This window comes from Cyanistes caeruleus, chromosome 4, assembly GCF_971803275.1.
Source record: "Cyanistes caeruleus chromosome 4, bCyaCae1.hap1.1, whole genome shotgun sequence".
NCBI classification, from domain to species: domain Eukaryota; kingdom Metazoa; phylum Chordata; class Aves; order Passeriformes; family Paridae; genus Cyanistes; species Cyanistes caeruleus.
In genome coordinates, this window is record NC_141704.1 from 61197746 (window position 1) to 61225148 (window position 27403).

General features: G+C 45.0%; 1 protein-coding gene across 3 annotated transcripts; it reads right to left on the minus strand.

Moving 5' to 3' along the window:
- Positions 1-727: 727 nt before the first annotated feature.
- Positions 728-26519, minus strand: LOC111923380 (potassium voltage-gated channel subfamily A member 1-like). Of its 3 annotated transcripts, XM_086885138.1 has the most exons (5): positions 23095-26519; positions 5784-5870; positions 4588-4789; positions 3856-3983; positions 728-1387 (listed from the first exon to the last, which is right to left on the minus strand). In XM_086885138.1, the coding sequence occupies exon 1, from the start codon at positions 26517-26519 to the stop codon at positions 24639-24641; it is 1881 nt and encodes a 626-aa protein (XP_086741264.1). In that variant the 3' UTR covers positions 728-1387; positions 3856-3983; positions 4588-4789; positions 5784-5870; positions 23095-24638. The 3 variants fall into 3 exon arrangements, 2 of the variants coding, with proteins under 2 accessions (XP_086741264.1, XP_086741263.1); XR_015285719.1 differs by lacking the exons at positions 4588-4789; positions 23095-26519; XM_086885137.1 differs by lacking the exons at positions 4588-4789; positions 5784-5870.
- Positions 26520-27403: the final 884 nt, after the last annotated feature.

Sequence of the window (27403 nt, forward strand, 5' to 3'; positions counted from 1 at the left end):
ATCCAGCAAAAGAAACTCAAGGGAGTTAGAAGGAATGGGGAGATCCACGTGACAAGGATTAAGTCCTCCAGTTAAAGGCCTAAGGCTTGCATCAGCCCTCAGATCTCCTAGGTCATGGTACTCTTTTCCTTAGTAGAGGGAGTTAAAAAAATACCAACCAAATTCCTTTAAAAAGCCTGTGATTCACAGAAACAAGTTTCATTTAAATGCAGATAAACTCTGAGGTGTTCAGTGAGCACAAACCAGAAGAGTTCCACTAATGTCAAGGAAATTAGGCTGGTTCATGCCAGCTGAGAATCTGCCTAATGGACTCTCACAAGGCAGGGCCAGGTCCTACAGTATCCAGTTCCAAGAGCTGCACAGGGAAGTACTGGTCTCACACAAACTTCTAGGGAAATGGGTGACACTCCACTGATTCATGCAATAGCAGTTGTAAATTAAGCCATGGATGAGAACTGAAATAAAGAACATAAACCTTTATGGAGCAGGAAAATCTACCTTTCAAGTCCAAACAGACTTATGAGGAATTGTTTCTGAGCTGAACTCCCACTCACTGGTAATTTTTCCACCACCTCAAATCCCACATCAGAAGAATTTCAGGTTGTGACAGACAGATATAGATACAGATATAGTTATAGAAATAGATATAAATATAGATGAACACATTTAAAATTATCAATCATTATTATTCAGAAACTGTTATCACTGTCAGGAACACACAATATGGTTCTGAAGAACGTGGACATTATTTTATTGAGTTATAGATGGGGAAAAGGCTTAAAGAATACAGGTAATGCACATATTTGAAATAGAAATATAAACATAAACAGAAAAATGTTCAAGTCAAAGTCACATGAAAAATTAGACTAAACTTCAGATGCATTCTAGACTTTTATGTACAGCATTTTTCACTAAAAGTAGAAATACAAACTCCAGAGATGCAGCACATCTCAAGAATACAAAATAAATAAAGATGAGTGCCAATAAAAGAAAGAGAACAAACACTTGAATCTTCTTCCAGAATGATGAGAAAGTTTGATATGTAAGAACCACGGGAGAAGATGCCAAATCTATGACAAGAACTCAATTTATTTCCAAACAAAAGCTCAGATAATAAAGTCTTGTGCCTGGGAGTGAGCCCCAAAGCATTTAAACTTTTCTCACTCCTGTTGTGGAGCTGAACAATTCCTCTATGAGAGAAGCCTCGGAGCAGACCAGTGTTTCAGTAATCCCAGTGAAGAAATCCAATTCTGGGCATGATGGGGACGTCACAGTTATTTATCCAGAAGGAAGTTTTCAGCAGCTTCCAACCCTAGATGACTTGAGAACAAGGAACAGGCTGGTTTGGTTTCAGACTCTGCAGCAGTGTCTTCCTAATGGTCAGTGTCTGCAGGAGGAAGGTAAAAAGGAGAGTGTCATGCAAAAAGCTGCAGTAATTAAGGAAGAAAAACCATTAGGATCCACAGCGGACACAAAATTATGGCTTGGAACAAAGTGGAAGGTGCCCTTTCCCATGACAGGGGGTTGGAACCAGAGGATTTTTAAGGTCCCTTCCAGCCCAGGCCATTGTGTGATTCTCTGATTCTCTGAAAGGTGCACCATTATTTCACTTTCATTTCAAGCATGTTACAATTAATTGAATGACACTGAGCACCATCAGCAGTTTTCCTGCTGAAAGTTTCTCCCTCATCAATTTGTTTGCATAACCAAATATCCTAGAGAAAAAAAGCCAGCCCTGTTTCCACTCCCACAATCCTTGCAAATTGGATTTTTATGGTAGATTTTTCCTCTCTAGAAAAATAGGTCAGTTCCCCTGCAGTAATGCACACAATCTGAAGCCCATGTTTCTGCTTGGAATGAGCACACATAGAATGCAAGTGCCCCTTGGAACTGGGCATCTGCACATGCCACCCTCTACTTCAACTGGTCAAGTGACTATTTGCAGATTTCCCCCGCCTTCAGAGCTGAAGTGAGGCCTAAATACTTAAGCCTTTTTCTACTTCCAATCTCCCTCTCTGAAAATATGGACCATAAATATCTTCTCCCAGGAGATTAGTCATGGAACCTTATTGGGCTTAAAGTTATGTTCAAACAATGTCCTAGTAAAAACAAATAGTAAATAAAGTGTGTTCCAAGGACATCAAATCATGATTACAATGACTTCCATTTTTGTAGAACTTCCAAAATAAGTCTTCCTTTCTTTACGCATTGGAAAATAAAAAAGACTTGGTATACAGGAATAAGTTAAATAGATGGAAATATGAAAGTAAAAAATAACAGGAGATTGCTTAAGAAGAGTATTTAAAACTAGAAAAGTTATTCCTAGAAAAGTAGCTTCCCAGACAGCTTCTGTAAGACAAAATAGAAAAGAAATAAGCAGAAAAAACAGGATTTTTCAGCTTAGTGGAATGAAAGAAGTTGGTTTCAAGAGGGTCTGAAAGGGAGCACGGAGTACTCTGACCATAACTGCACACCTGAACCACGTTACACACACACATACACATACACCCCTTAAATCCATCACAATTGAATGGTGCCTTCTTTCAGCATGTGTGCAAATGCTCCGCTTCATAAAGCAGCCCTGAAAGGGCAAAGAGGAGAGAGAGCTCTACAAATACCAGTCCTTCACCCTGTAAGTCCTGCAGCATGGGGACCACACAGCCACTTCCCTGCCAGTCTCAGAAGGCTGTTCCCAGTTTTGGTAAAGTTTTACCGAAAGTCTTGAAGGTGAACTTACGCCCAAGGTGACTTACATGAAAAAAAACCCAAAAAACAAAAAACACCACCAAAAAAAAAAAACAAAAAACAAAAACAAAACAAACACAAAAAAAACCAAACAGCCAAGTGAAATCCTTTGGCAAGGTTTTGAACTGAACCTGTGTGAAATGAAATAAACAGTTCTCCCCACTCCGAAATACTAAAGGCAGTTTCTGTCAGAAGAGCTCCCCATGTGTTAATCTGCAGTCAAGCCTCAGTGCCAGAGCTGGCACCTTTTCAAGTTAAAGGAAAAGCTCCTGCTGTCTTTATTGTGCCCAGATTCCTGACTGTATTGAAAGATACCAGAGTAAGAGGCTTCCTAAGTTCCCAAGAGCTCTCTGAAGATCACTGCCCAGTGGTTAGAGCAGATGTTAAGGGGACTGGTTTAGAAACCTCACACTGGCTGACATGACAGTGCTCCTTAGAAGGAATCCTGATTTTGTTGTGAGTGATCTCAGAATGAAGCTCAGCAAATCTGATGGCAGATTTCAGTAGAGAGATTCACATCTCAAAAGAAAATATTTGGCACCTCTTTTTTAAATTTTATTTTACCAATTCCACTTTTCCTATTTTTTTTTCCTAGTAATTTATGTTAGCTAGAATCAAACTTGAATTTTGTGGGGGTTTTTCATAGTATTTTCACACTCTTCTCCTATATTTTCTCCTTTTGAAGGAAGAAAGAATGAGAGGAAAAAAAAAGAAGGTTGGAAAATGAAAGGGACTTTACTCATTTAGAGTTTGAAGAAATAATTTTTTTCAGCTAAAGTCAATTTAACTTAAATTGACGTTTTCATATAAACCTGAAAAATACAAATGTAACATTTTGACGCTCTTTGATTACATATTTTCTACGGCAGGAATTTCTTGATTAAGAATTTCAGCCAACTTAAAGGCATGAGTATTAGGAGTCCCTGCAATCTGGCATCCTGAGCTATAATCTTTGCGAGCAGCAGGGAGGGATCTGTTTTGGGCAGCAGAGCATCTACACTACAGCAGAGTGGTGCCTGTAATACAAGCGAGGATAACACAGGGCAAGAGATTAATATTCTGCATCACACTGGGCTCTGTTATTTTTATCCTGCTGTTTCCTTCACTCACCATCTCATGACTCACACCCTCCCCACACTGGAATTTCTGCCCTGGTCTCGTGCCTCACTGGTGTGTTAGGGAAGACGATGTGGAGAGCCATCTGAAGAGCACCTCTCCTGCTTGAGCTCCAGGTTGCTCTGGAAAACACAGAGAGGCAACAGAATTTACAGGTTTATCACATACCTGCTCTGGCTGCTGCAGCCTCCTTAGCAAACTGTATTCAGCACTTGTCAGGGTTACAGTTCTTCCTTGTTTTTACAGCTTTAGTGACACATCTGGATGCAAGTCCCAGCCTTTAGTAAAAGTACAGGGCTCAACCTGTGAGGTGAGAAAGGGCTTTTGTGAAAAAAGAGCTGCTTCTTACACATTTCCTGGTTATCACCTCAGGGATATGGTCCTCTATGCCACACTAGGCTGACCATCCAGGGTGGGTGCTTCCTAAGGCCAAACCACAGTTCCCTGATGTGGGAAAGGAAGGCCAGGTCACAGGAGGAATTAGATGTTGAAATCCTTACTAATTGTACATATGTCTACTGTGATCCAAAATGCAGAACATCTAAACCCCAGTGCAGTCTGCTGCTGTAGAATCCTGCACTCACACTTCCCAGAGGATTCAGTTCCCCAAGTGCCTGGACTCTGGCTTCTCTTAAAATCAGAAGTAACATGGAGTTTTCTAGTTAGGAACCTAAATTCTACCTCCTCCCAGAAATGAGGCTGATCAGAGGAAGCATTTTCTCTTACCTCCTCTCTGAGTGGTAACAATCCCTGCTCAAGAATCACAATTCCCTCCTTTCTCTGTATCTGAACTTTCATCTCCATCTTCCTGAGGGCATTTCCTAACCAGTCAGAAGCCAAGAGCACAGAAGGTTCACTCTATATGAGCAAGCAAATATTCTCTAGGCTAGAGGGAGTACTTCAAGCAGCAACTGGACACCATATCACCCTTCAAAAAGAAAAAAATTCATAACAGAAAATAGCAGATAAATCTCACTCTAGATGTTTCCTCCTCTTTTGCCCTGCCACTTTCAAAAATGAACTTCATTGAAAGGTATCAAAGAATATTTATATGTTGCCAAAAAATCTGAACATTTATCTGGGGAAAGGGGAATAAAATCCTAACTTGGGTATGAGAATTCCACTCAGTAGCAAAATTCCCCTCCATACAGGTAATGAAACACTGGGATCTCCAGGACCTCAGAGTGTATATAGCCAAAGTAATGCCCTTTTTTCTGAGAAGGTAGGTAGGAGTCAGCTTGGTTCTAGAGTCAGTTTAGCAGAAGAATCACTTTGCGATCCACTGCGTTATTCCAGCTTTCACAGGAGAATTTAGCAAAGGACATCAAATAGCTCCTTCTCACAAGCTTTTAGATCCCCTGACCTCCTGCTTTTTCTTTTTGCTCCCATCTGGTTCTTCAGGTAACACTGGAAACATAAAGCATGTTTCATTTCTGTGGATGTTTTGTTCTCCAGATTTGTCCTAGGGCAAACTTCCTACTCTGTCACATCAACTCAAGTCCTTCACAGGGACTGCTGATGATGACTCAGAACAGTCAATAAGCCTTTTGTTGGTGAAACAGCCTCATCCAGCAGAGGCTTTGTTGCTCAGAACCCAAACACCAGCTCAAGTCACCCGTCACATGCTCTGCCCTCTCCTCTTGTTCCTTCTTGACATAACTGGCTGCCTGGAGAGGGGCAGATGTGCATGATGGAGCTGAAAGGCTGATGGCCTCCTGCCATCTGATGGCTGATGGCATTCACACCACATCCAAATGTCAGGTCTCCCCCGAATCCAAAGGGCAGAAGCTTCCCTCACTCCACCCTCAGTCTAGAAATGTGACCTTAACACAACAGTCGTGCCCTTCCTCTCAGACAATTCCTCCAGCTGGAAGATGATCAATGCGAGAGCCCCAGGAGAGGCTGAGGATGTGATTACTGACCTGAAATGAAGCTTGTGCACACTGCAGGAGAAGCTTCCACTAAAATCTCTTCCACTGGAGTCAGCACCTCAGGACAACACAATGCTGCTGCAGTTTGAAAGAGGATTACCAAAAGAAAAAAAAAAAAAATTAAAAAAGCTAAAGGGAATTGGAGCAGCCAGAGAAAATCTTGTTAATGCAGCAGTGTCCTGCTATGAGCTTTCTGTTTAACAGAGAGGCTCCTTGGTACTACCGAGTTAAACAAGTTTTTGCTGTCAGACACCTGTCAGCAGTCCTTTAGAGTGAGCTTTTTCCTGAGCTGCAATCTCCTGGACCTATCTTTGTCTGCTGCTGTTCTAAGCAGACTCTATGAGTCCAGAGGAACCCTTTCTATATCTTGCTTCTTAGCTCTGTCTTATCACCTGAGGTGCACAAAAGGTCAAGAAAGAACATATGAATATCTCAAAGAGGGTATCAAGAGGATTGGTGCCAGGCTCTCTTCAGTGGTGCTCAGTGACAGGACGAGGATCAATGGCCATAAACTAAACACAAGAAGTTCCACCTCAGCATGAGGAAGAATTTCTTTCTACTGAGGGTGGCAGAGCCCTGGAACAGCTGCCCAGGGAGAGCCTGGAGTTCCCCCTCTGGAGACATTCCAAACCTGCCTGGATGTGTTCCTGTGTCTCCTGCTCTGGGTGACCCTGCCTGGGCAGGGGGTTGGTCTGGATGAGCTCCAGAGGTCCTTTCCAGCCCTAAGGATTCTGTGAAAGCAATCACTTAGAACAGTGAAATAACTTGCAAAGAGCAGCTTTCCATTCACACGGAGCTGGTCTCTGCACTTGCTCCCACTCTTCTCCAAACACGAGGAAAAGGAGATGCAGGGACACTTTTGTCAGCCTGAACACGGGGTAGAGCAAAGCAGGAGACTTTCTCCACAAAGTCCTTTTCTTGCTCCTTTTCTGGAGGATGTTATTGCAAGATACATTTTTTGTGGAAACATTCCTGATTCAATCCAGGGTTCTCTTGCAAAGGTTTTCTCAATCATGAGCACTTTGCCACCTCTCACAGACAGTGACTGGCAGCTCCCACAAGCTGGAGCAGGGTGGTTATTTTAAACAAGATTTTTAATATTCCATAAAAAAACCCCCAGCAAACTAGTGTGATTTCCTTCTAGTGATTCAGAAGAAGGAATTGTAATCCAGAGTTAAAACTAAATATTAGAATGTATATAATCACTATAATTTCCAGAGAGCAGTGATCAAAATTGCCTCACAAATGTATATTGCATTCCTGGAACTCAATCTTCATGGCAAATGGATGCCTACTGTTGGATAAAAATGTCATCTGGCACTGAAAACAACCAAGAAGGATGGTAGTTCCTTGCTCAGAGCATCACTGAGAAGCACTTAAAATTATTGATGTAAGATTAAATCTTTAAAAATAAAACAACATAATTAAAGAGCAGGAATTTTGTCTTGAACATGAAGTGTCACCATTTTCAAGACTAGTTCTATATTTGGAACAAGAATTAATGGGAAAGGAATCTGAAAAACCCAAACATCACTACTCAATATTTCATCACGAGAAATGTGTGAGATATTTCTCCATCTCACAAAGAGTTTCTGTCCTAAGAGGAAAGGTTCACAGTTTGCTTTTTCAAGAAACTACAAGTTTTGTACTTTCTAGTATTAACTGATTTATGCAAATTTTACACTTATCCTGTCCATGAATTAATGAGTTGCCAATCTTGCTGTATTTTAAGTCAGATCAGCACCAGATGGAGAGGAGACTTGCTTAATAAGGGGTTTTATCAAAAGAGTAATTAAGCGAATATACATCTGAAATCCAGTGTCAATACTGAGAAGCCTAACAAACTTTCCTAAGAAACTGCCTGGTTCTGTGGTGGCTGGATTCAGTTTTAAAATCATGGCAGAGATCAGTATCATTTCTTGAACCATGTTGTGCAAAATGTCTAAAGTGAGCCCTGAGCTCAGTTCTGACCCCTGTGAAGTCAGTGGCACCACACCAAGCGTCTTCCACTGCATCAGGACTGTGACTTACTGTTTCTAAGTCAGACACTGGCAATTACCTGAAGTGCACCCTTTGGCTGCCATGGCAAGGCCTAGATTAACTCTTTCACCTCCAGTTTAATTAGACCAGCAGACCAGCCTTGGTATGTTCAGCAGTATTAGAGCAATCTGTCTGTGGCATTGCCTTTCCTGTGTTCCTGTTCCTACACAGGCTCTGTGAGCACAGATTTTTTTCTCCCTGAATTGGGAATGTAGACCAGGAGCAGCTTCCCATCAGAAAAACACAGGCTTTACTGAAACAATAGCAACTCCCCTCACAAAATGCAGTATCAGGTCAGGTTTGCCTGTGACAAAGGCAAATGCGGGCTGGCACAAGGCAGTGTTGAGTCTGACAGTGTGACTTCCACAGGTGTTGCTAGAGCTTGTGGGAGGTATTGCTGTGACTCATGGAGGCTGGCAGAGCTAACAGGGCAGCTTGGTGAGACAGTCCTGTTAATGACTCTGGTGGTTGTACGAAGAACAGGCCACTGACAAACTGAAAAGGAGTACAAGGTGTTTCAGAAGTGGGCTTGGGAGTAGCTCCTCTGGGCTACTGTGCCAGGGCCTCATCACCCTGACAGGGAAGAATTTCTTCCTGATATCAAATCTAAACCTACTCTGTGTCAGTGTGAAGCTATTGCCTCTTGTCCTGTCACCACATTTATAAAAAATTCCTCTCCATCTTTGTCTCTTCAGGTACTGGAATGGATTTGTTCCTGTGAAGGTTATACCTGCTTAAAGAAAGGCTGAATGTCCCCTCTCAGTGAGTGACACACCCGGTGTAATCATGGGAGAAGACCAGACAAGGCTCCCTGGTGCTTGTGTTCCACTGAATATTTAAATTTTCTTTGGAAAGATAGAAATGAGACAGAGTAGCCTGCAAATTCTCAATTAATTTACAGTAGCTGGGACAAAAGGAATGTTGAGATTCTTCAGAGAAAGAGGAAAAAGGTGGGTCAGCAGACAGCAAAATGCCAGAAAAAATTGCTGCATAATGTGTAAGAAAAAAATCCTCACGTGTATCACAGAGATCTAAACTTCTGTCTGTGTTCTGAAAAAACATGTTCTGGGTATTTATAGTGATGCTGGGTAAAAAGAAGCCAGCCCAAATTTAAATCTGAATCAGGCTAAAACTTAACCAACAGTGAATATTCAAGAGACCTGGCTGCCACCACTTAGAATTTAGAGTCAGTGCTCTAAATTCTACCTGTGAGAGACCACCCGTAAAAAGTTTCACAACCTGTTAAGTGAGGGCTTGAATTCATGACACAGGGTGTGGTCAAAGCTGTAAAGGTGACAGGGTGCATGAGAAAAAGAGAGTGAAAGTGAAAATATCACCTTTATAGTAATCTGTGGATCAGCCCATTTTAGGATCCAGCTTTAGGTGTTGGAGCTTAAAACTGACTAAAAAGCCTTACAGGAGATATGTGAATGATCCACAGCAGAAAATATAAAAGCAGGAAAAGGAATTACTTTTTAACAAAAGATGTAATTAGGCTATGGAACTCAGCAACATGGGTAATCAGAGAAGCCAAAACCTCACTGGATTCCAAAGGGCCAGGACACTAAAGGGAATATACAGATTAATAACTACAGAAAATAAAAACATGGAATAGATTGTTATTTCCACTATCTTTTCAAATAGTAAGCACTAATCTGGCATCCCATGATGCTACACAGGGTCTTTACACATCAGTTCAGCACTTGCAACCCCCTAGATAAGTTTTCTTAAGGAAAGTCCAAAAGTCCCATTTGCCTAGAATTGTTCCCACCTTCTCCAGCTCTATTTTTCCCATAATGCTTTCCCAGTTTAAGCATTATGGACTGACACTGATACCCAGCCTCATATAAGAGACCACAGAAACAGATGGATTCATAGTTTAGTCAGAAGCTGACAGTGAGGAATAATTGCTTCATCCTGATCCTTTTCCAAAGTGATTTTTGCCACCAGTTCGAAACAGGGCTCAGACTAACCCCTGTTCCATCCAACCAGCACTGGGAAGGTTTACCAAAACCAGCAGCAGTGCTATTTCTTCCTCTGTCTACTGAAGCCAGTTGCAAAACATCCGTTCAATTCTACAACAGAACAGGCCTCCAGAGTCCAAACACAATCTGAATCAGGTAAGGGTGGAGTGGGCATCTCTCTGGTCCAAATTCCAGCCATAGAATCACAGAATGGCTTGGGTTGGAAGGGACCTTAAAACTCATCTCATTCCCACCCCCTGCCACAGGCAGGGACACCTTCCACTAGCCCAGGTTGTTCAGAGTCCCATCCAGCCTGGCCTTGGACACTGTCAGGGATGGGGCAGCCACAGCTTCTCTGGGAAACCTGTGCCAGCACCTCACCACCTTCACACGGAAGAATTTCTTCCCAATATCCAATCTAACCCTGTTCTGTGTCACTGTGAAGCCATTGCTCCTTGTCCTGTCACTCCAGGCCCTTGTCAAGAGTCTCTCTCCATCTTTCCTGTGGGCTCCCTTCAGGCACTGCAAGGCCACAATGAGGTCACCCCAATCCTTCTTCTCTCCAGACTGAACAACCCTAATTCTCTCAGCCTTTTTGTATAGATACTTACCATCCCCTTCTCGGACTGATCCCAGGAGTTAGTGCTCTGAAGCTAAGAATGGTAAAGGATTTTTCATCCCTTACAGGATTAAGTTGCTCTTCATTTGATGCCTATGAAATTTGGTAACATCTATGACATAACTGGTATTGAGCAGCACAGGTCACCCTCAATGCCACCTGCACTTCATCATGGGTGATACTAATGGCCCTCAACACACACAGGTGATAAAAAGAATGTAGCACATTAAAAAAAAAAAAAGTTGCTTAGCACCTTGTTGAAATGTTCCCTTTGTGGCCAGCAAATTATGGAGATGGCATCTCTGTTTCCAATGACTTCAGTGTCTTCCCTGAATTCTGAGATGACATTTAAAAATGGGGACTGTCTATCTAGGAAAGAGCCATGTTTGTCCTGGTTAGTCCCTGCACAGCCATTCTCCTTTAAAACAATAACTAAGATTAAATTTATTTTAGTATTCCAAAGTGGACACAGTTACACATAAGCCAAGCCTACCCTTATTCCAGATATGCTTATCCACAAAGGAGTGTGCAACACTTTGAATCATGGTAATTAAGAACTATTTTTTTCTAATTCTCATTCAGATTACGCTTCCCAAGTACTCCTGTGTAGGCGAAGCCTTGCAGATTTAGAAAAAAACCTCTCCAATCTCTGGTCAGTACCTAGAGAAGAAAAATTGCTGTAAATTCTTGCCTGTAAAATCTGAAGAGCCACAGTAATGTCCCTTTTACATGCACTGCATTTTCCTCAAACAAATGTACCAAGAGCAAAATAGGTCAAAATTCTGTAACAGGAACTACAAGATGACTCTCAAAACATACATGTGTGGTGTCAAAGCCCCAGATACATTTCTGTTCCTAAATACCTTTTGATTTATCACCTAGGGTATAACAAAAGGTAAGACTCAGTTATTGCAGATTTTGCCTTTTCTTTTTTCTATTTTCTTTTTTTTTTTTTTTTTTCTGGAAAATATGCTTTTGTAAGATATCTCTTGCTTTTAACCTGTGTGCTTATACATTATTTTAAATAGCCACTGGGCAGATGGTCCCCTGAGTGTGAATTAATAACTTGTAGGTAGCTTTTGGGAAGCTTTTTGAAATCCCTTCATGCAAAATGATTTCACAAACTGCCTGCATGCCATTTTTTGGCTATTTTAACAGACTACTTCAAAATGGTCAAGATGAAAAATGGCAGATTGTATTCCATTTGTTTTGCAGCAGGCTACTACACTTATTTTACCATGGTAAAAGAACATAAAGGGAAAATAAAGCACCTACACAGCTTTCACTGAAGATTTTTCTAGACCTGGAAGCCATGACAGGCTTCAAGGTGAGGGTGTTTGGGCCTCTGCCTCTCTTCTGCAGCAGTTCTTACCTTTCAAAATCAGGTTGCTTTTTGAGTGAGGCTGAGTGTTCAACACAGGCTGAGTGTTCAACAATCATGAGTCAGACTTCACAGCATCATAAGATTAATGTAAAAATCAGATTTCAAACAGGAGGTTCTTCCTGTTCACCGCTGGTTTGGTAGAGATACCGTGTGCTTTGTATGGTATAAAGTCAAGTGTTGCAAGTGTCCCATGTGGTGAGCATTTCATCACTGGTTTTGAACAGATTTCACTAGAAATCCGTCACTGTTGTGGTTTTAAACAAGTAACTAAAAAAATTCTTCAGCCTTTCTTAACAATGTCAGCACATCAAATGCCTTCTGGTCCTCAGCCAGGTTTGCCTGTGTGTGAACCAATCAAGCATGACTGCCCTCTCTCCAGGGTGATTCATAACTTTGGAAAATAGAAGAAAAAATATAGTATCTTCAGTTGGAAAGGCCCAACTGTCTGAGCACTCCTCTCCCAGTGTATACTGTGCCCAGCATTCCTCTGTTCCAGGTGCAGAATCCAACATTTGTGGTTGCTACACTTCACTCAGTGGCTCACAGATCCAAATCTCCCACCTCTCAAGGCCTCTCAGCCCTGAAGAGAGTTGAGTTTGGTGTCACCAGCAAATGTCTCATGCTGTGTTTGACTCCTGCATCCAGGTCATTGATAAATAGTTGAACAGGACTGGCTCTAGACTTGAATCCTGAAGAAACAAGGCCCAAGCTATAAAAATCCATCAGCTCAGAGCCCCAAGCTGATAGTTAGAGCACTTGGTATTCTTCCCTCCAGCACAGTAAACCCTCCCACCATAAAGGACCAGGAAATGACACTTCCTTTGGGAGTCAAAGTTGTGAGGACAAAGGACAGCTCTGAGATGCACTTTCCTTTCAGAAATCACACATTGCTAATATATATGTACCTAAATTTTCTTTTTAAAAGACCCAGCTGCTTAACTGCTCACTGAGAGCCAATACATGAGGACTACAAGCCACCCTAAACATGGAATCACTGGAAGGGTCTCATCCAGAGAATCCGTGATGAACACAGCCTAAGAATGTACACAGAGATCCATTCTACTTGTAAATTACTCCCTGGCCAAGCCTTCCCTCTCTTCCTCCTGCACCTCCATGCTGACCACTGCAGTGCAGCAGAAAAGGATATGAGCTTTAAGCTGTTCTTACTTCAAGAGGGAGGGAGGGAGGACTCAAGATACAAGGCCCTGTTTGCCTTATTTTTAAGCACAACTGCTGCTTGCTGTTACCCTGTAAATCCCATCTAATTAGCATTTGCAGCACTTCAGAGAAGTCTGTGAATGTACCATGGTCTCTCCTGCGTGGATAGAGCTACAGTTTAGGACAGGTCATGCCACAGATTTTACCTATGAGAAGCAGTTTTAATTTTGGTCTTTCTTTCCCCCAGGCAGCCAGCTATGTTTCCAAAAGCTTTAAAAAGAAGTTATCTTCTTCAAGGCCAGTGTCCTTTTGCCAAAGTTGGTTGGAAATGACTAACAAGTTCAAAAGCTCCCGTTGAACAAAAGAGGTACTAAAAAAACACCAAACCATTCTCCAGACTGAACCCAGCTCAGTCCACTACTGTCTGCAGAGCTGATATGAGCCAGTGCTCCACAAATCCAACCATGTGTGAAAATAGCTGTACCTAAACTTCCTGCTAAGGCCACCACTAAGCCACAGTGTCCCTGAAGGGGGAATCATCCTCAACAGGAGCCAACCCTAGGAGCCCTGCCAGGGCCAGAACTTGTACTCCATGGCACACACTGGCATCACCAGCAACCCCGCTGAATGGGCATTCCACTCCTGCATCCAGGTGGTTATGCTGGAGACAACTAATATTGGAATTGTTATTGATAATAATTGTAGACAACTGTCCAATAAGGAGCACCAGGCACAGCCCCATCCCCTCAGCCTGGAGTATGGGAATCGGGAGGGAGATGATGATGAGGCAGAGCCTGTTGAGCTTGCAGAAGAGAGAGGGCTGGGAGAAGGATGGTGCTGGTGCGCACATAAGCACCCCGCCACTGTCCTGGGATGGCTGATGTGCCCACCAAAGCTGGAGAGCCGTGCTGGCTCTCTGGAGCGCCGTGCCAGGGGCAGCCCAGCACATCCTGATCCCCCCGGGCAGCAGGGCAGGCTCAGCACGGAGCTCTGCCCTGCTGCAGGACCCCGCCACCCCCTGGGCACCGCTTGGCCTCAGCGGAGAGCTCCAGGCTTCTGCCGCCACCCGGAGCCAGCGCTCGGAGGGGGCTGCTGGAGCCCTGGCTGGGGACAGAGCCGGGCTGTTCCCAGCGAGCTGATGCTGCACCCTCAGAGCCCGACCTGGGCTGCCTTCAGCCCTGTGCCAGCCCCTGCTCGCTCCGTGCGAGCCTACGAGCTGCTAACGAAGGCATTTGCTCTGGTGAGGCAGCAAAAGCGAGCCCCCCACAAAGCCTGTAAGAATCGCTGACATTGGCAGCGCCGTGAGTCAGCTGCGCTCATCCTCCGTGTTCCACCGGCTCGCCGGGAATTAGAAAACTGCAGGTTTGGTTTGCTGCAAACCAGCTCAGCTCTAAGCTGTCTTGTCCCCGTCATGTCAGCACCAAACTGGAAGGAACAGCCACAGATCAGGCAGATTTGTCTGCACCACTTCACACTTCAACCTTGGAAAATCCATTTATTGCCAGGAACTTCTCTTGCTGCTGTACCTCCCTTTGGGAAAGATGCTAATTGGCTGTTTGTCATCTGTTCAGAAAGGGGAATTAGATATTGCCTGACTGAGTCACAACCTGCTGAAATTCACTCCTGCCCTCTCTTTAAATTGAGAAGGCATGTCTGGCACACACCTGAACAAAACACTTTATGAGTAAAAATTCTTTTCAGTAAGATACCTGCCTCATGGTTCCCACCCAACAGAAACTAAAACTTCACAAAATCAACCACTGGCAGCACTCCTAGAATATTTTTCCATTCACACATATTTCTAAAAATGTCAACACCAATCTAACCATTCTCATCTGGGGAGTCTGCCATCAGATGTACATTAGCCTGGGAAAAAAAAAAAACACCCAAAATTCGAGCCCCTTCCAAAAAGGAAAGCAAATTCCAAGTATGTTAGACTGGCTCCTGTCTCTGGGCTCTGCAAACAAGAGGAGGAATTGTTACAGTGTGATTTTACACCCATGGTGATTCAATTAGAAAATCAGACAAGGGAATGGGGATGGGTTTTCCAGTGATAAGAAGTGAATACGTGATATTACTGTTCAGGCCTGACTTCCTGTTTCTTTGGGTTTGCTACCCAACAGCAGACAAAAAAAGTCCCAGGCAGGACCTTAAGAGCCACGTGCAGTCCTGGAATGAAATCCAGACAGCTAAACAACACTGCATCTGGCTGTGGGAGAGCTTCCCTGGGGAGAAAGCATTTTGGCTTGAGCATTTTGTTCCAGTCTTCAGTCTCTGGTTATTTTCTCTTCCAAATTCAGACCCTTCACACCCCTCCCCAGCATCACCTGCCTTGCCTGAGAGATGAATGCAGCCAGGACATGCCACGCTGCCATTTGGTCATGCTGAGACCAGGCAAGAAAATTATTGTTTCCACACTGTGCCCATAGCACATGCCATCAGCATTCCTTCACTCTTAAGAGAGATCTCAGTTTAATTTGGGCTGTCAGGACTCAAGGAAAACAAGGGATGTGACTGCAGAGCTCCAGTCTATCTGAGCAGGATTCCTGGAATGGAATCCTGTTGACTTCAGTAGGACTAATCTGCAGCTATAGAGTGAACAGAGTGCAGGGTGTGCTTCTGAGACATTTTAAATATATATTTCCATGAGGGCTGCAAAAATGACTTTACAATTGCTCTCCCTCTGGGAAATAACTAGAAAGCCCTCCTCCCCTTACTGGCTCTGACGATGATTGCATCTGCTCACCTCCAGGATGTGTTTGGCATCTGAATTTTGCTTTCTTGCAAATCTTCATGTTTTCTACATGTGCATTTTCACTATGTGTCCTGTCTCTAAATATTAAGGCACAATAAACAGAGTTTTCAGCCTTACTCATTGTTGAAACAGACCTCAAGGAGTGATACCATGACACAAAAAGTTCCATCATTTTTTCCCAGGCGATGCACCTCAGCATTCCAATCTCCACATTCTGGTGGTCTTTTCTGACACCCACACTAAACCATGTGCCCTCTCATCTGCCGAAGGAAAAATCCTATCAACTTGACCCTTCAGAGGGACTTCTCACCCCCTTCTTGAGATGGTTGACAGCATTAACACCTTAAACTATTGTAGTTAGAGCTGACAAGATCCATAGATTATAGAAAAGATTTTAAGTGGAAGTTTGATTCTAGGCATGCACCCTTTCTTCTCCCTCTGACTGAATTTAACTCATGTTCCATTACCTGGGGACCAATGGCATGTAGGCTTATCTTGAAACCACAGAAGAATTCTAGTGCTGGTCCACTTTCTGCCTGTGCTGGGTGGTCTGTGGTTTCTTCAGCACTAGAATTCAGTGTGTCCCCACCCCTTTCTTCCTTTATTTATTTTTTTTTAATTATTTTTTTTAATAGTACTTCCTGGTGCATCCTGCTGGATAGGAAGACCAGGGGATATGCTCAGCCACCAGGGCCCGAACTGGAATTCTAAGCAGAGTTAGAAGATGCAGCAACTGAAACACAAGGTACAGCCTACACTAGGGCCAGGCAAACAGGAAAATCAGCCCAAAACCAAAGCAACAGTATCCCCCTCCCACTGTCAGATCCACTTATGCTCCTCTTTGTGCAGCTGGAAGAGTGTAATGATTTTTAGTTAGAGTTGCATATAGATGAGTGCAGGTGGAAGCAGAATTAGATGAGAAAAGATTTTGGCAGGAATAACTGCTCTCAGTGAATAGAGACTGATGATTGTTTAAGAATGTGCCAAAAGGGGGAAATGCTTTTAAGATACCCCCAAAAACTGCCTGAGTGCAAGAGGCATCAAAGCAGGGCTGGATCTACACTTGCCACCTCAAGAGTTTGAGGGAATGTTCCCAAGCAATTAATCACAATCAACTACACTTAAAGGTTTCTGGTCATGCTGGTAAGTCTGGACCCAAGTACTGTCTCCCAGAATACTTCCTAGGCACGATGTGGGAATGAGCAGAGGCCAGGAAGGGAGCCCAGTAGGCTGAGTGCCGAACACCTTGTTTCAGAGCGAGCCTCTGGCAGCAGGAGCACAGCCTCTCCTGCCAGCTGGCCTCAGTGCCAGGGAATGGTCCTGGGCACATTTTGTTTTCTAATATAGATGCAGTCAGGATGTCTATGAGAATGTGTATCTCCCTCTCAGTGAATATCCAGCTTCCTTTTTAAGAACAGAGCCACCCCATTTTCCACTAGCAAGAAGAAGTCCAAATGCTATTTTGAAATGTCCAGTGTTTCCAAGCCTTCCAGAGAGATTTCTCTTTCCTGCTCCAGAATTCTGTGCTTCTCAGCCTCTGCTCCATTGTAAATATGTATCACTAAGATGGAGATACTCTGGGAAACAAGTGCAAAAGGGAAATCTGATAAAATCAAAATTTTGTTGGTTACTGGAATTTACTCCGCCAGGCCTGCAGGAGTTGCCAGTGACTGCCTTAGATCCACACATTCTCCTAAAGGCAGGTACCTGTATCCTTTCCAGGCACTGAGCAGACTGTTAAAACATGATCCTGAGACATACTGTGCAGGTATTTTGCCCAGTGGCTGAAATCCAGAGACAACTGTGGAAGCCACCATCCCTTTCTCAGCCAAATATTTTGATATCTCAGCTGTGGATTCCTCCTCTTCCCTTTGCTTCCTCTTTGGCTCAAGGAACACCGTCTTCTAGCACAGAGGCTAAGCTTAAGCTAGAGGGCATTCTTTCCCAGAACAAGCCTTGTCACCCTCCAGACTCCCTGCTTCTTTGCACCATTCTCTTGCATAATAAAACCCCATGTATTTTCACAATAACCTTTCTTTAAACAGCCCCCTTGTGCAGCACTACCTTGAAAATTGCTGTTTGCTGAACTGAAAAACTCATACAATTTGCTCTGCAAATTCATGTTAAATGATCACATTCAATCACACCCCATTAGATTTTCAAATCATTTTAAGCAAGACAGAAAAAAAAAATTATAAGGTTATGCTGCTTAAATAATTCAAATAATTTTTCACCTTTCAAACCACAGGCATTTCTACCTATAATTAAGCAGGGAGGAGGGAAAGGGAGATGTTTTAAATGTGTTGAACTTGCTTGAGAGAATTAAGTATGGTATAGTGTAACTAATCTCTACTAACTGAAGAGAGCGAAGCAAGCCCTGGTATGTATTTTGTGATATTTTCTGGGGGAATTACTACGTGCTAAGGCACCACTACTGGAGTGAAATCATACAAAGGAAGAAATTCTACCTACTCCTTGTACACACCAGACCCTTAGACCAATGTAGTCTATTTAAATCACATCTTTTCCTACAGCATCTTCATGGAAATCAATCAACCCTGACATGAGTATTTATTATGCAGCTGTATTGTCATGAGAAGAGCTGCAAGGTTTCATTGCACTGCTCACCCACAGGAGTGAGGAAACCACTGTTCCTGGCCAGGGCTGGGCATGAGATTTAAGAGAAGAGACCTTATACTTCAGCATGTATGCCCAAACTGGCTTTGTCAGAAAACTAGGGGAGGTCAGAGTAACCAGTGTCTTGAGAGGGAAATTATTAACTGTTTCCATCCAGTGTGGCTTCTCCAGCAACATTCTTTCCAATGTCAATTTTAACATAACCACAGCTGTTTTCCACAAAATTGCAAATGACAATCTCCATGGCACACCGCAGTTGAAGCAGAGAAATAAGATGTATCTTTCTATTTTCTCCTCTTCCTGTCAATCAGGTGTTAAAACCTACACTGATTTATTTGGAAACATCCCCCTGATGACTGTGAATTATTTATACAGAAGACAACTTGCAGATGACTTTTGGTAAATTCTAAAATTATTTAGAAATTCTGGAAAATTATTAATTCTGCAATAAGCATAAGGACTGTGTGCTAGGAAGCCCAAGCTGTAATGAAAACACTTTGTTGCCATCTAGGAAGGATATACATTTTACTATCAGGTCATTTCTGGGGCATCCACAGATTCTCTGGGCAACTTGTGCCAGGCCCTTACCACCCTCAAAGGGAAAAAAATCTGCCTAATATCCAATCTAAACCTATTTTCTGTCAGTTTGAAGCCTTCCTTTTCTTTAAACAAGTTGGTATTTCTCTTCAAAATTTCTAATTCAAATGAATTTTTAGTCATATCATTATCAGCTTTATTTTTTTCCAATTACCATAAAAGATTTTATTTCATATTATTTCAATGGTTACTATAACCATATTTTTCCCAATATTTCATCACACAAATGTTGTGTATCATTGTTGGTCAATGGGCCCACAGAGTTTCTGGAGAATTTCTGTGTTTACATCTCTTGTGAGCTGACACACTGATGTCAGGTGGCATGACCCAGCTCCACTGAAGAGTATCAGCACCCTGAGGTCCCAGATTTAGGCCAGAGAAACAGAACTTTAACAAGCTGACCAGGAGAACTGGGGACCAGTTAGCGCACACAGAAAAGAAAAGAAAATTTAAAAAACCCCAAAACCCCAACAAACAAACCAACTGAAAAACATACATTAGTAAACCTACAAAAAGACTAAATGGCACAATCTAAAAATACTAATTAATGGTGCTGTCTATAGCAAAAGTCATGGCAGAATGATTTTGGAACAATGATTTTAATTGGACATAGGCTATATTATTATAAAGACCTTTTCTATTTCATTTTTTGGACATTTGTAGCTGTGGAGTGAGGCTGGTGGTCGCACAGTGACATGTCTAAAGCTGAACCAAAGGCAGGCAGATGCTGTTAGAGCTTTATCTCCCAGTTTCCTTGCTGCTCCTCTGTCCTGCACTGGATCAGCCTCGTTATTCCTGAAGCTTTCTCCACACCCTGCCTGCCACACAACATTCCGATCACACCGCTGGCCAAGTGGCAAGGCCAAAGTCTTGATGAGGTGCTTAAAGCCCTCCTTCAGTTAGTCCCTAAATATGGCAGCAACCACCCTGAAGCCCCTACCAAATTCCACTCCTGTTCATGGCATCTTGCTAAATGTCTGGATCAGATGTCAGTGAGGAAGCTTGTCCCTCACTATGGCTCAGTGGCAATATCACATGCCACTAAATGCTCTCCTCATCTGACCTTAGCACCAGCTTCACTGACACTGATCAGGAAGAATTATTTCATTACACGAAAGGTTGTCAGGTATTGGAATGAGCTGCCCAGGGTGGTGGTGGAGTCACCATCCTCAAAGGTGTTCAGGAAGCACCTGGATGTGGCACTCAGGGCTCTGGTTCAGTTGACAAAGTGGTGATCCGTCACAGGTTGGACTTACTGACCTTTGAGTCTTTTTGCAACCTCAGTGATTCTGTGACAGGTTTCAGAAGAGACAGACTTTTTTTGTGCACACACGTATCTCTCATGGAGAGTGCTCTGACATGTGTTTTGTTCCCTAATGGGAGGTGAAGGGCAGTGCCTGGAGAATGGCTCAGTGCACTGCAGCCAGCATCAGCTCCACCAGACCAGCAATGTCTGCAGCTGGAGAGGCCAGGGAGCAGCCAGCAGGAGTGCCACGTGCTCCTTACAGAGACCAAATTAAAAGAGCACACAAAGAGGAATACGTTCATGCTGTTCAGAGCAGCATTAAGTCCCCTCTGTGTCCAGTGACCCCACACCAGATGGGTCACAGTGCACAGCTGCTGGCACCCAGTCCTTACCTGCAGAGCTGCCCAAGAGACCATAGAATCTCTCTCTTCCCTGAGATCCAAATTTCAGACCTCCCAGGCCAGCCAAGCCCACTCTTATTTGTACCCTCTCTGAGCCCTCTCATCTTTTGAAAGGCTTGGTTTTGACTCCACAGCCTTTTCTTTACCCTGCCTGTACACAGAGCATGGTGCAATTGTTCATAAAGCTCTGGGAGATGAATGGTGTTATATAACTGCTTGTTACTGTTTTATTATTTTTTAGGATGATGGAAAAGTGAAAGGGAAATGTGGACTACCCTTGGGCCAGGCTAAGCAAACTGAACTTACATTACCAGTGAGCCAAATGAACATTCACTTCAGCATCTCCAAGAATGCATTTTAGTGCACAGTGTCCCATGTGAGAGGACAAGCCATTAATAACTACAGCAAGTGTGGGGTGAAGGAGCTTCCCTGTTGCAGCTCCTAGCCAAAAGAGTTTACAAAAAAGTGTTGGTTGGTTGTTTGGCTGGGTTTGTTTGGAGTTTTTTATGTCTGCAGTGATTGCTATTCATTAAGCTCTGGTATCTTGATGCTTTTGATATGGGAAAGAGGTCTGATTCAGCCTGCAGTTCATTCCAGGTCAGCTAGCATAAAATCAATAGTGGTTAGGATGTATTTCCTTCTTGTGATGGGCTTGGAAGAGAAAACTCTCTTCCTGTCTCACATTTCCAGGAGCCTTCTTGGAGGGATTCAGTTCTCTCTTACTTTCACACTCTTTTGCAGCACAAATTTGCATTGGCACATTACGTGACTGTATCACAAACACACATATTTGCCCCAAAATCCAAGAAGAAACAATGGCTCCAAGCTTTCAGCTTAGTTTATAACTCATCTTTAAATAACCATCAGAGAATCAAAGAATACCCTGAGCTGGAAGAGACCCACAAGAAACATCCAAGTCCAACTCAGGATCTCAAACCTCAAAATCATAAAGATCGGTGCATCTAAAACACCTGCTGAAAATTGTGTTGGTTTAAAAATGTGTCCATGCTAAATGCTCTGCTGAACTGGGCTCTGACCATGTTCCTGGTCACATTACTCAGTATTTTTCAGCAGTACCTCTCATTAGAAAGCAATTTCTTTAGTGTTCTGTAAGCCAATAGAAATAATGTAATATGAAATATAAAATATTTTGTAAAGGTGTCAAAACCGAATTTGCCTGAACTGTGCTTAACAACTGTTTAGAAACACAAACCAAGCAAATATTTTTAACCATACTAAAATAATTATTTGTTTTCTTTCTAATGAAAAAATCTGGGTTTTTGTTATGGAAAAACACAGCATATTCAAACAGAAGGTTGAATTTAATTTCCTGTCAGATGAGTGAGCTCAGGCAGCTCCAGGACGAGAAGGCAGCACTTTAAATTGTGCTTCCATGAGAAGAGAACCAGTTCAGCAAAAGCAACAAATGGATACACTGGTGTAGAAGAAGAAAAGTAAAAAAGACGAAGTCCAGGCCTTCCCTTTGTATCACCAAGATCAGCTTGACCCACGCCCCATAACCCTGATCTGCTTTCACTGACATCAGCTTGCAGCAAATACTACAGAGATGTAATCCCAATTCCTAAAATCCTTACACAGGATTCCAAAAAAATGGCTGCATGGACACACTGCCTCTGCTCTGGGGAGCCAACAGCCCAATCCAACACAACGTACAGCTGGAAGACCAAACTCTGGTGGTCAGGAAAGTGGGGGTAGTAGTTCACAAAAAACCACCCGAAAACCTCACCCTGAAAGACTCACTGCAATTGTTTGGTGCTTACTCAGGCAAGTCAGATGGATGTGATCATTGAGGGCAAATCAAAGCACTTGTCTGAGCAAAAGCCTTACTCTAAGTCCATCAATGACACAGATCTCAGCACGTGCAGTGGAGTTACACCACTTCTTTGTTTCATCTGAGATTCAGCCTCACCAAAGAGCTGATTCTGCACTTCCCCCTAGTACAAAAACTGCCACCAAAGCAAAGTGGAGATCTCCCTGAGTCTGGAGTGCAACTGCACTGGGCACTTTGCCTGTCAGTCTTGTTTCAGACAGCTCCTCACCGCATTACAGTCTCATTCCCCATCTAAATAAACAAGCAAACCAACCAAGTAACCAACATCTAAAATTCTAAAATTAGTGTGAAAGATGCTGTTCTCTATTATGAGATTCAGAGTCCTTCCCCTCAGCCTTGGGTTTTGGGCTGAGCACAATGTTCATGAAAAGTATGACTGCTTAGCACTTATTTTACTGACTAGGAAGGAAAAAATCATCATGCATTATCATTAAATTAAATTTAAGTTAAATTAAATTAATCATGGGCATTATCATAAAAGAGCACAGTCAGGCACAGGAAAGCAGCATTTGTGTCTGGGGAAGAGAGTGTCAGAGTGCTGCTCTGGAAAGCTGATCTCAATTTATCTCAGGACATAGATGAGGTACTTGAATAAATTATAATCCCAACTGAGCACTTATTTATATTAGAAAATTTGTTAGAAACAAACCTTGAGCAATGTTGACAATCAAGCCTTCTCTTCCCTGCTACTCTTGCTGTGTCACAGGATGTGGGAAAGGCATGGAACATCCTTCAGCAATAAAACAGAAGTTGGAGGGGGAAACAGAGATGTCCTTTGCAAGAGAAATGGTAAGAAAGCTCTTTGAGCTAAAGGTGCAACTTTGTGTCAGTCTTCAGAATAAGCTGTGATCTTGATGAAGATAACGTGTCACTCATCTCTCAACAACACCTCAACTGTAAAATCCACAGCAGTGAGAAGGTTTTGTTTGGAAATAAAAGAAACCAGGGGTGTGTTTTGATGAAAAGATAGTGCTTTCCACCCATGTCCAAGAGCAAAGCCACGCGATGGTTATTTAGCAGCACAGCACACTGTGTTCAACTCCTGAAGTGCCATCGACTCCCGGTCTAAGATAACCAAATCCAGAGAACTGTGTACACAAATGGTGTGTGCATACATAAAGGTGACTGATACACGCGCTCAAGAAACCTGGAGCGTACAATGAAAGGAGTTTTGCAGATATTGCACTCAATATTCTACTTTCTCATTGTGCCTATCCACTCCCTCATGTTTTTGATCTGTTGTGCACTTGAAAATCTGTTCAGATCACTTTTGATCTGTTGTGCACTGGATTGAAACCAGTAACAGTATGTTTTTTTCCTTTCAGTCTCAAAAATATAACAAAGGTATAAAACTGTAAAACCACAAAAAAAAAAAAAAAAAAGCAAAAAAAAAAAAGCTGCACATACTTTTTTGAGTGGGGCTGGTAAGCACATGACTGAATTACTTAGAAATTCTGAAAGAGGAAGGTAACTAGTAAAATTATTTATAAAGAAGAATATCTACAATATTTAATAATTTAAGGCTCACAAGAAACTAACATATCAATGACAACAGAAGTTTTCTGCTCTAGGGCTCAAAGCACCAAATTCACTTCACATACAAGATAACCAGATCTGTACTGATCACTAGTGGAAAACTCAGTGCTGATCTGCTAATGTTCCTAGTGCTTTAATGATATCATATTTCACAGGAATAAGAAATCTCCTTTCAACCATAAATACAGTCATACAGATACAAAATATATCTGAATAATTTCAGTTTGAAACTACAGTACAAAACCCCTCAACCTCCCCCCTCCCATCCCCAATCCAGTCATTCTCCACACACACATCCCCCATTTCTTTATACTAAACTCGGGGCAACTGAATTGGTTACAAATTATTCATTTAAAACCAATGATCGTTTGCTAAAATAAGTTTCTACAAATTAGATTTTTCACTGTCATAATTTACCAGCTCCTGCATCATGGAGCGTAGCTTATTCTTAGTCTATTTTAAAAATAGGTGACCCTTTGTGTCATGGAAAAAGAACATAAAAACATGTATTCCTGGAGGACTGCTCAGGACAGTGATCAATTTATAAAATACAGCCTGACTTAAAAAACTAATTGGTACTAAAAGAATAATTATAGTAGCAAGCTTTTGACACCAGAAAATCCTTCTGTCCCTCTGAACTCTAATTGTCTCCTTTCCTCACAGGTCTGTTTCCCTATTGGTGTCCAGACAGAGAGCATAGAGGGATTTTCTGAGATCTACGTTACTTTTCGCTTTGATATTGGCTTTCTCTAAGGAGCTGGTGCCACTGTTGAACTCCTCACTGTTTTCCAAGTGCACAACAGATTTGTTCAGGGAGTTTTTACTGGGTCTTCTCTTCACTTCCCCCCCCCCTGTGCTGCCCTGAGCACTACTGTGTTCATCTTTGAGGATAGCCTGCTCTTCGTGGTCAGTCTCTCGGTGGTAGAAGTAGTTGAAGTTGGACACGATGACAGGTACAGGCAGGGCAATTGTCAGCACACCAGCAATGGCACACAAGGAGCCCACAATCTTGCCCCCCACAGTGACAGGTCTCATGTCCCCATAGCCCACGGTAGTCATGGTTACTACTGCCCACCAGAACGCATCAGGGATGCTGGAGAAATGAGACTCAGGGTCATCAGCCTCTGCAAAGTAGACAGCGCTGGAGAAGAGGATCACCCCAATGAAGAGGAAGAAGATGAGGAGACCCAGTTCCCTCATGCTGGCTTTCAAAGTCTGTCCCAAGATCTGCAGCCCCTTGGAGTGCCTGGAGAGCTTGAAGATCCTGAAGACTCTGACCAGGCGGATGACTCTGAGGATGGCCAGGGACATGGCTTGCTGCTGGCCCCCACCCCCATTGCTGCTGCCAGCCCCGGGCTGCTGCTGCTCATGGGCCAGCTCGGTGCCCAGGGTGATGAAGTAGGGGATGATGGCCACGATGTCGATGATGTTCATGATGTTGCGGGAGAACTCGGGCTTGCTGGGGCAGGCGAAGAAGCGCACAAGGAGCTCGAAGGTGAACCAGATCACACAGGTGGTCTCGATGATGAAGAAGGGATCAGCCAGACTACTCGGTGGCTGCATGGGTGGGGAGTCCCCGGGCGTGCCATTCAAACCTCCACCTTGTGGGGGCAGGGGTACGGGCATCTCCCTCTCGTCCCTGAACTCGGGCAGGGTCTCCAGGCAGAAGGTGATGATGGAGATGAGGATGACCAGCACGGAGACGATGGCGATGGCCCGGGCTGAGCTGGAGCTCTCGGGGTACTCAAAGATGAGCCAGACCTGGCGCTGGAACTCATTGCGAGGCAGGGGCTTCTCCTCCTCTTTGATGAAGCCCTCGTCCTCTCGGAAGCGCTCCATGGCCTCCTCGCCCAGCTGGTAGAAGCGGATCTCGTCGGCGAAGACGTCGATGGAGACGTTGACGGGCCGGCGGAGCTTGCCCCCGGACTGGTAGAAGTAGAGGATGCCGTCGAAGCTGGGCCGGTTGCGGTCGAAGAAGTACTCGTTGCGGAGCGGGTCGAAGTAGCGAATGCGCTTGTCGGGGTCGCCCAGCAGCGTGTCGGGGAACTGGTTGAGGGTGCCCAGCTGCGTCTCGAAGCGCAGCCCCGAGATGTTGATCAGCACCCGCTGGTGGTGCATGGGGCCCGAGTTGGCCGCCGCCGCCGCCTCCTCCTCCTCGTCGCCCGCCGCCGCCATGGCCATGCCCCGGCGGTGTCCCCCCTCCTCGGGCGGCCCCATGTCCGCGGCGGGGCGCGGGGCGCGGGGCGGCGGCCGCGGCGGGGGCGCGGGGGCTGCGCGGGGCTCCGCCGGCCGCTCCTCGGGGCCGCCCGCGCCGCCGCCTCCCGCGCGGGGTCCCGGCGGGGGCCGCTCCCACTCCTCGTCCCCCGCGGGCGGCGGGGCCGGCGGGGCGCTCTCCTTGCCGTCGCTCAGCTGCGGAGAGCCAGCGAGGTGCAGCGAGTCGCCCCGCCAGCGCGCCCGGTCGCCGGCGGCCGCGGCATCGTCGCCGCCCGCGATGGCCGTGGTGCCGCCGTTCTCCAGAGTCACCAGCGCGATCTCCATGGGCAGCAGCAGCGGCGGCGGCGGCGGCGGCGGAAGGCAAGCGCGTCTGAGGCGGCGGGCATGCTGCGCTCGCCGCGCCGCTGCCGCCGCCGGCCACCTCCGGGCGGCCGCGCTGCCCTGCCCTGCCCTGCCCTGCCCTGCCCTGCCCTGCCCTGCCCTGCCCTGCCCTGCCCTGCCCGCCTCCCCTCACTGCGCCGCCGAGCGCGGCCGAGCGCGGCCCGGGGAAGCCGCCCGGGGACCCGGATATGAACGAGCGATCATTATATTATGGTCGCTTGACGTCAAAGAGGATTCCTCCTGCTCTGCGCCCCCGCGCAGGCAGCGGCAGCATCCCCCGGGGAGCCGGGATGCCGCGTCCCCCCGCGCCCCGCCCCGCCCCGCCCCGCCGAGGGGCTCCGCGCCGAGAGGCGGACGCGCTCGGGCAGCGGGGCCCGGCCGTGGGGATGCCCACAGGTGCCCTGGCGAGGGATGCGCGGCGGGGGCACCGCTCCGGAGGTGCGGGAGTACCTGCGCCCGGGCAGGGGGCTGGGATGCCCTCCGGACCGGGGGACCGGGACACGGCTCTCTCCGCTCCGCAGCCCTCGCCCCCGCCAAGCCGGGGGATTACGGAGCGGCCCCCGCGCGTGGGTTTGCTCGCAGCGAGCGCTTCTGGCTGCAAACCCCCAGTCACCTCTAATGAAAATCAGAACTGAAATCCCCGGGGATTCCTGGCGCCTCTTGGCGTGTGTTCCCCCCTCCCCATTCCCCAGTGGAATAAGAACAAAGGAAGGGATTGGGTATTAATTTTTTCCGCTTTGCGTTTGCTCTCCCGGCTCCTGCTCCCTCGAGCTTCCCGCTAAATTAGTGCTGCTCCAAAAGGTGCTTCCCAAGCCAGGAAATAACAT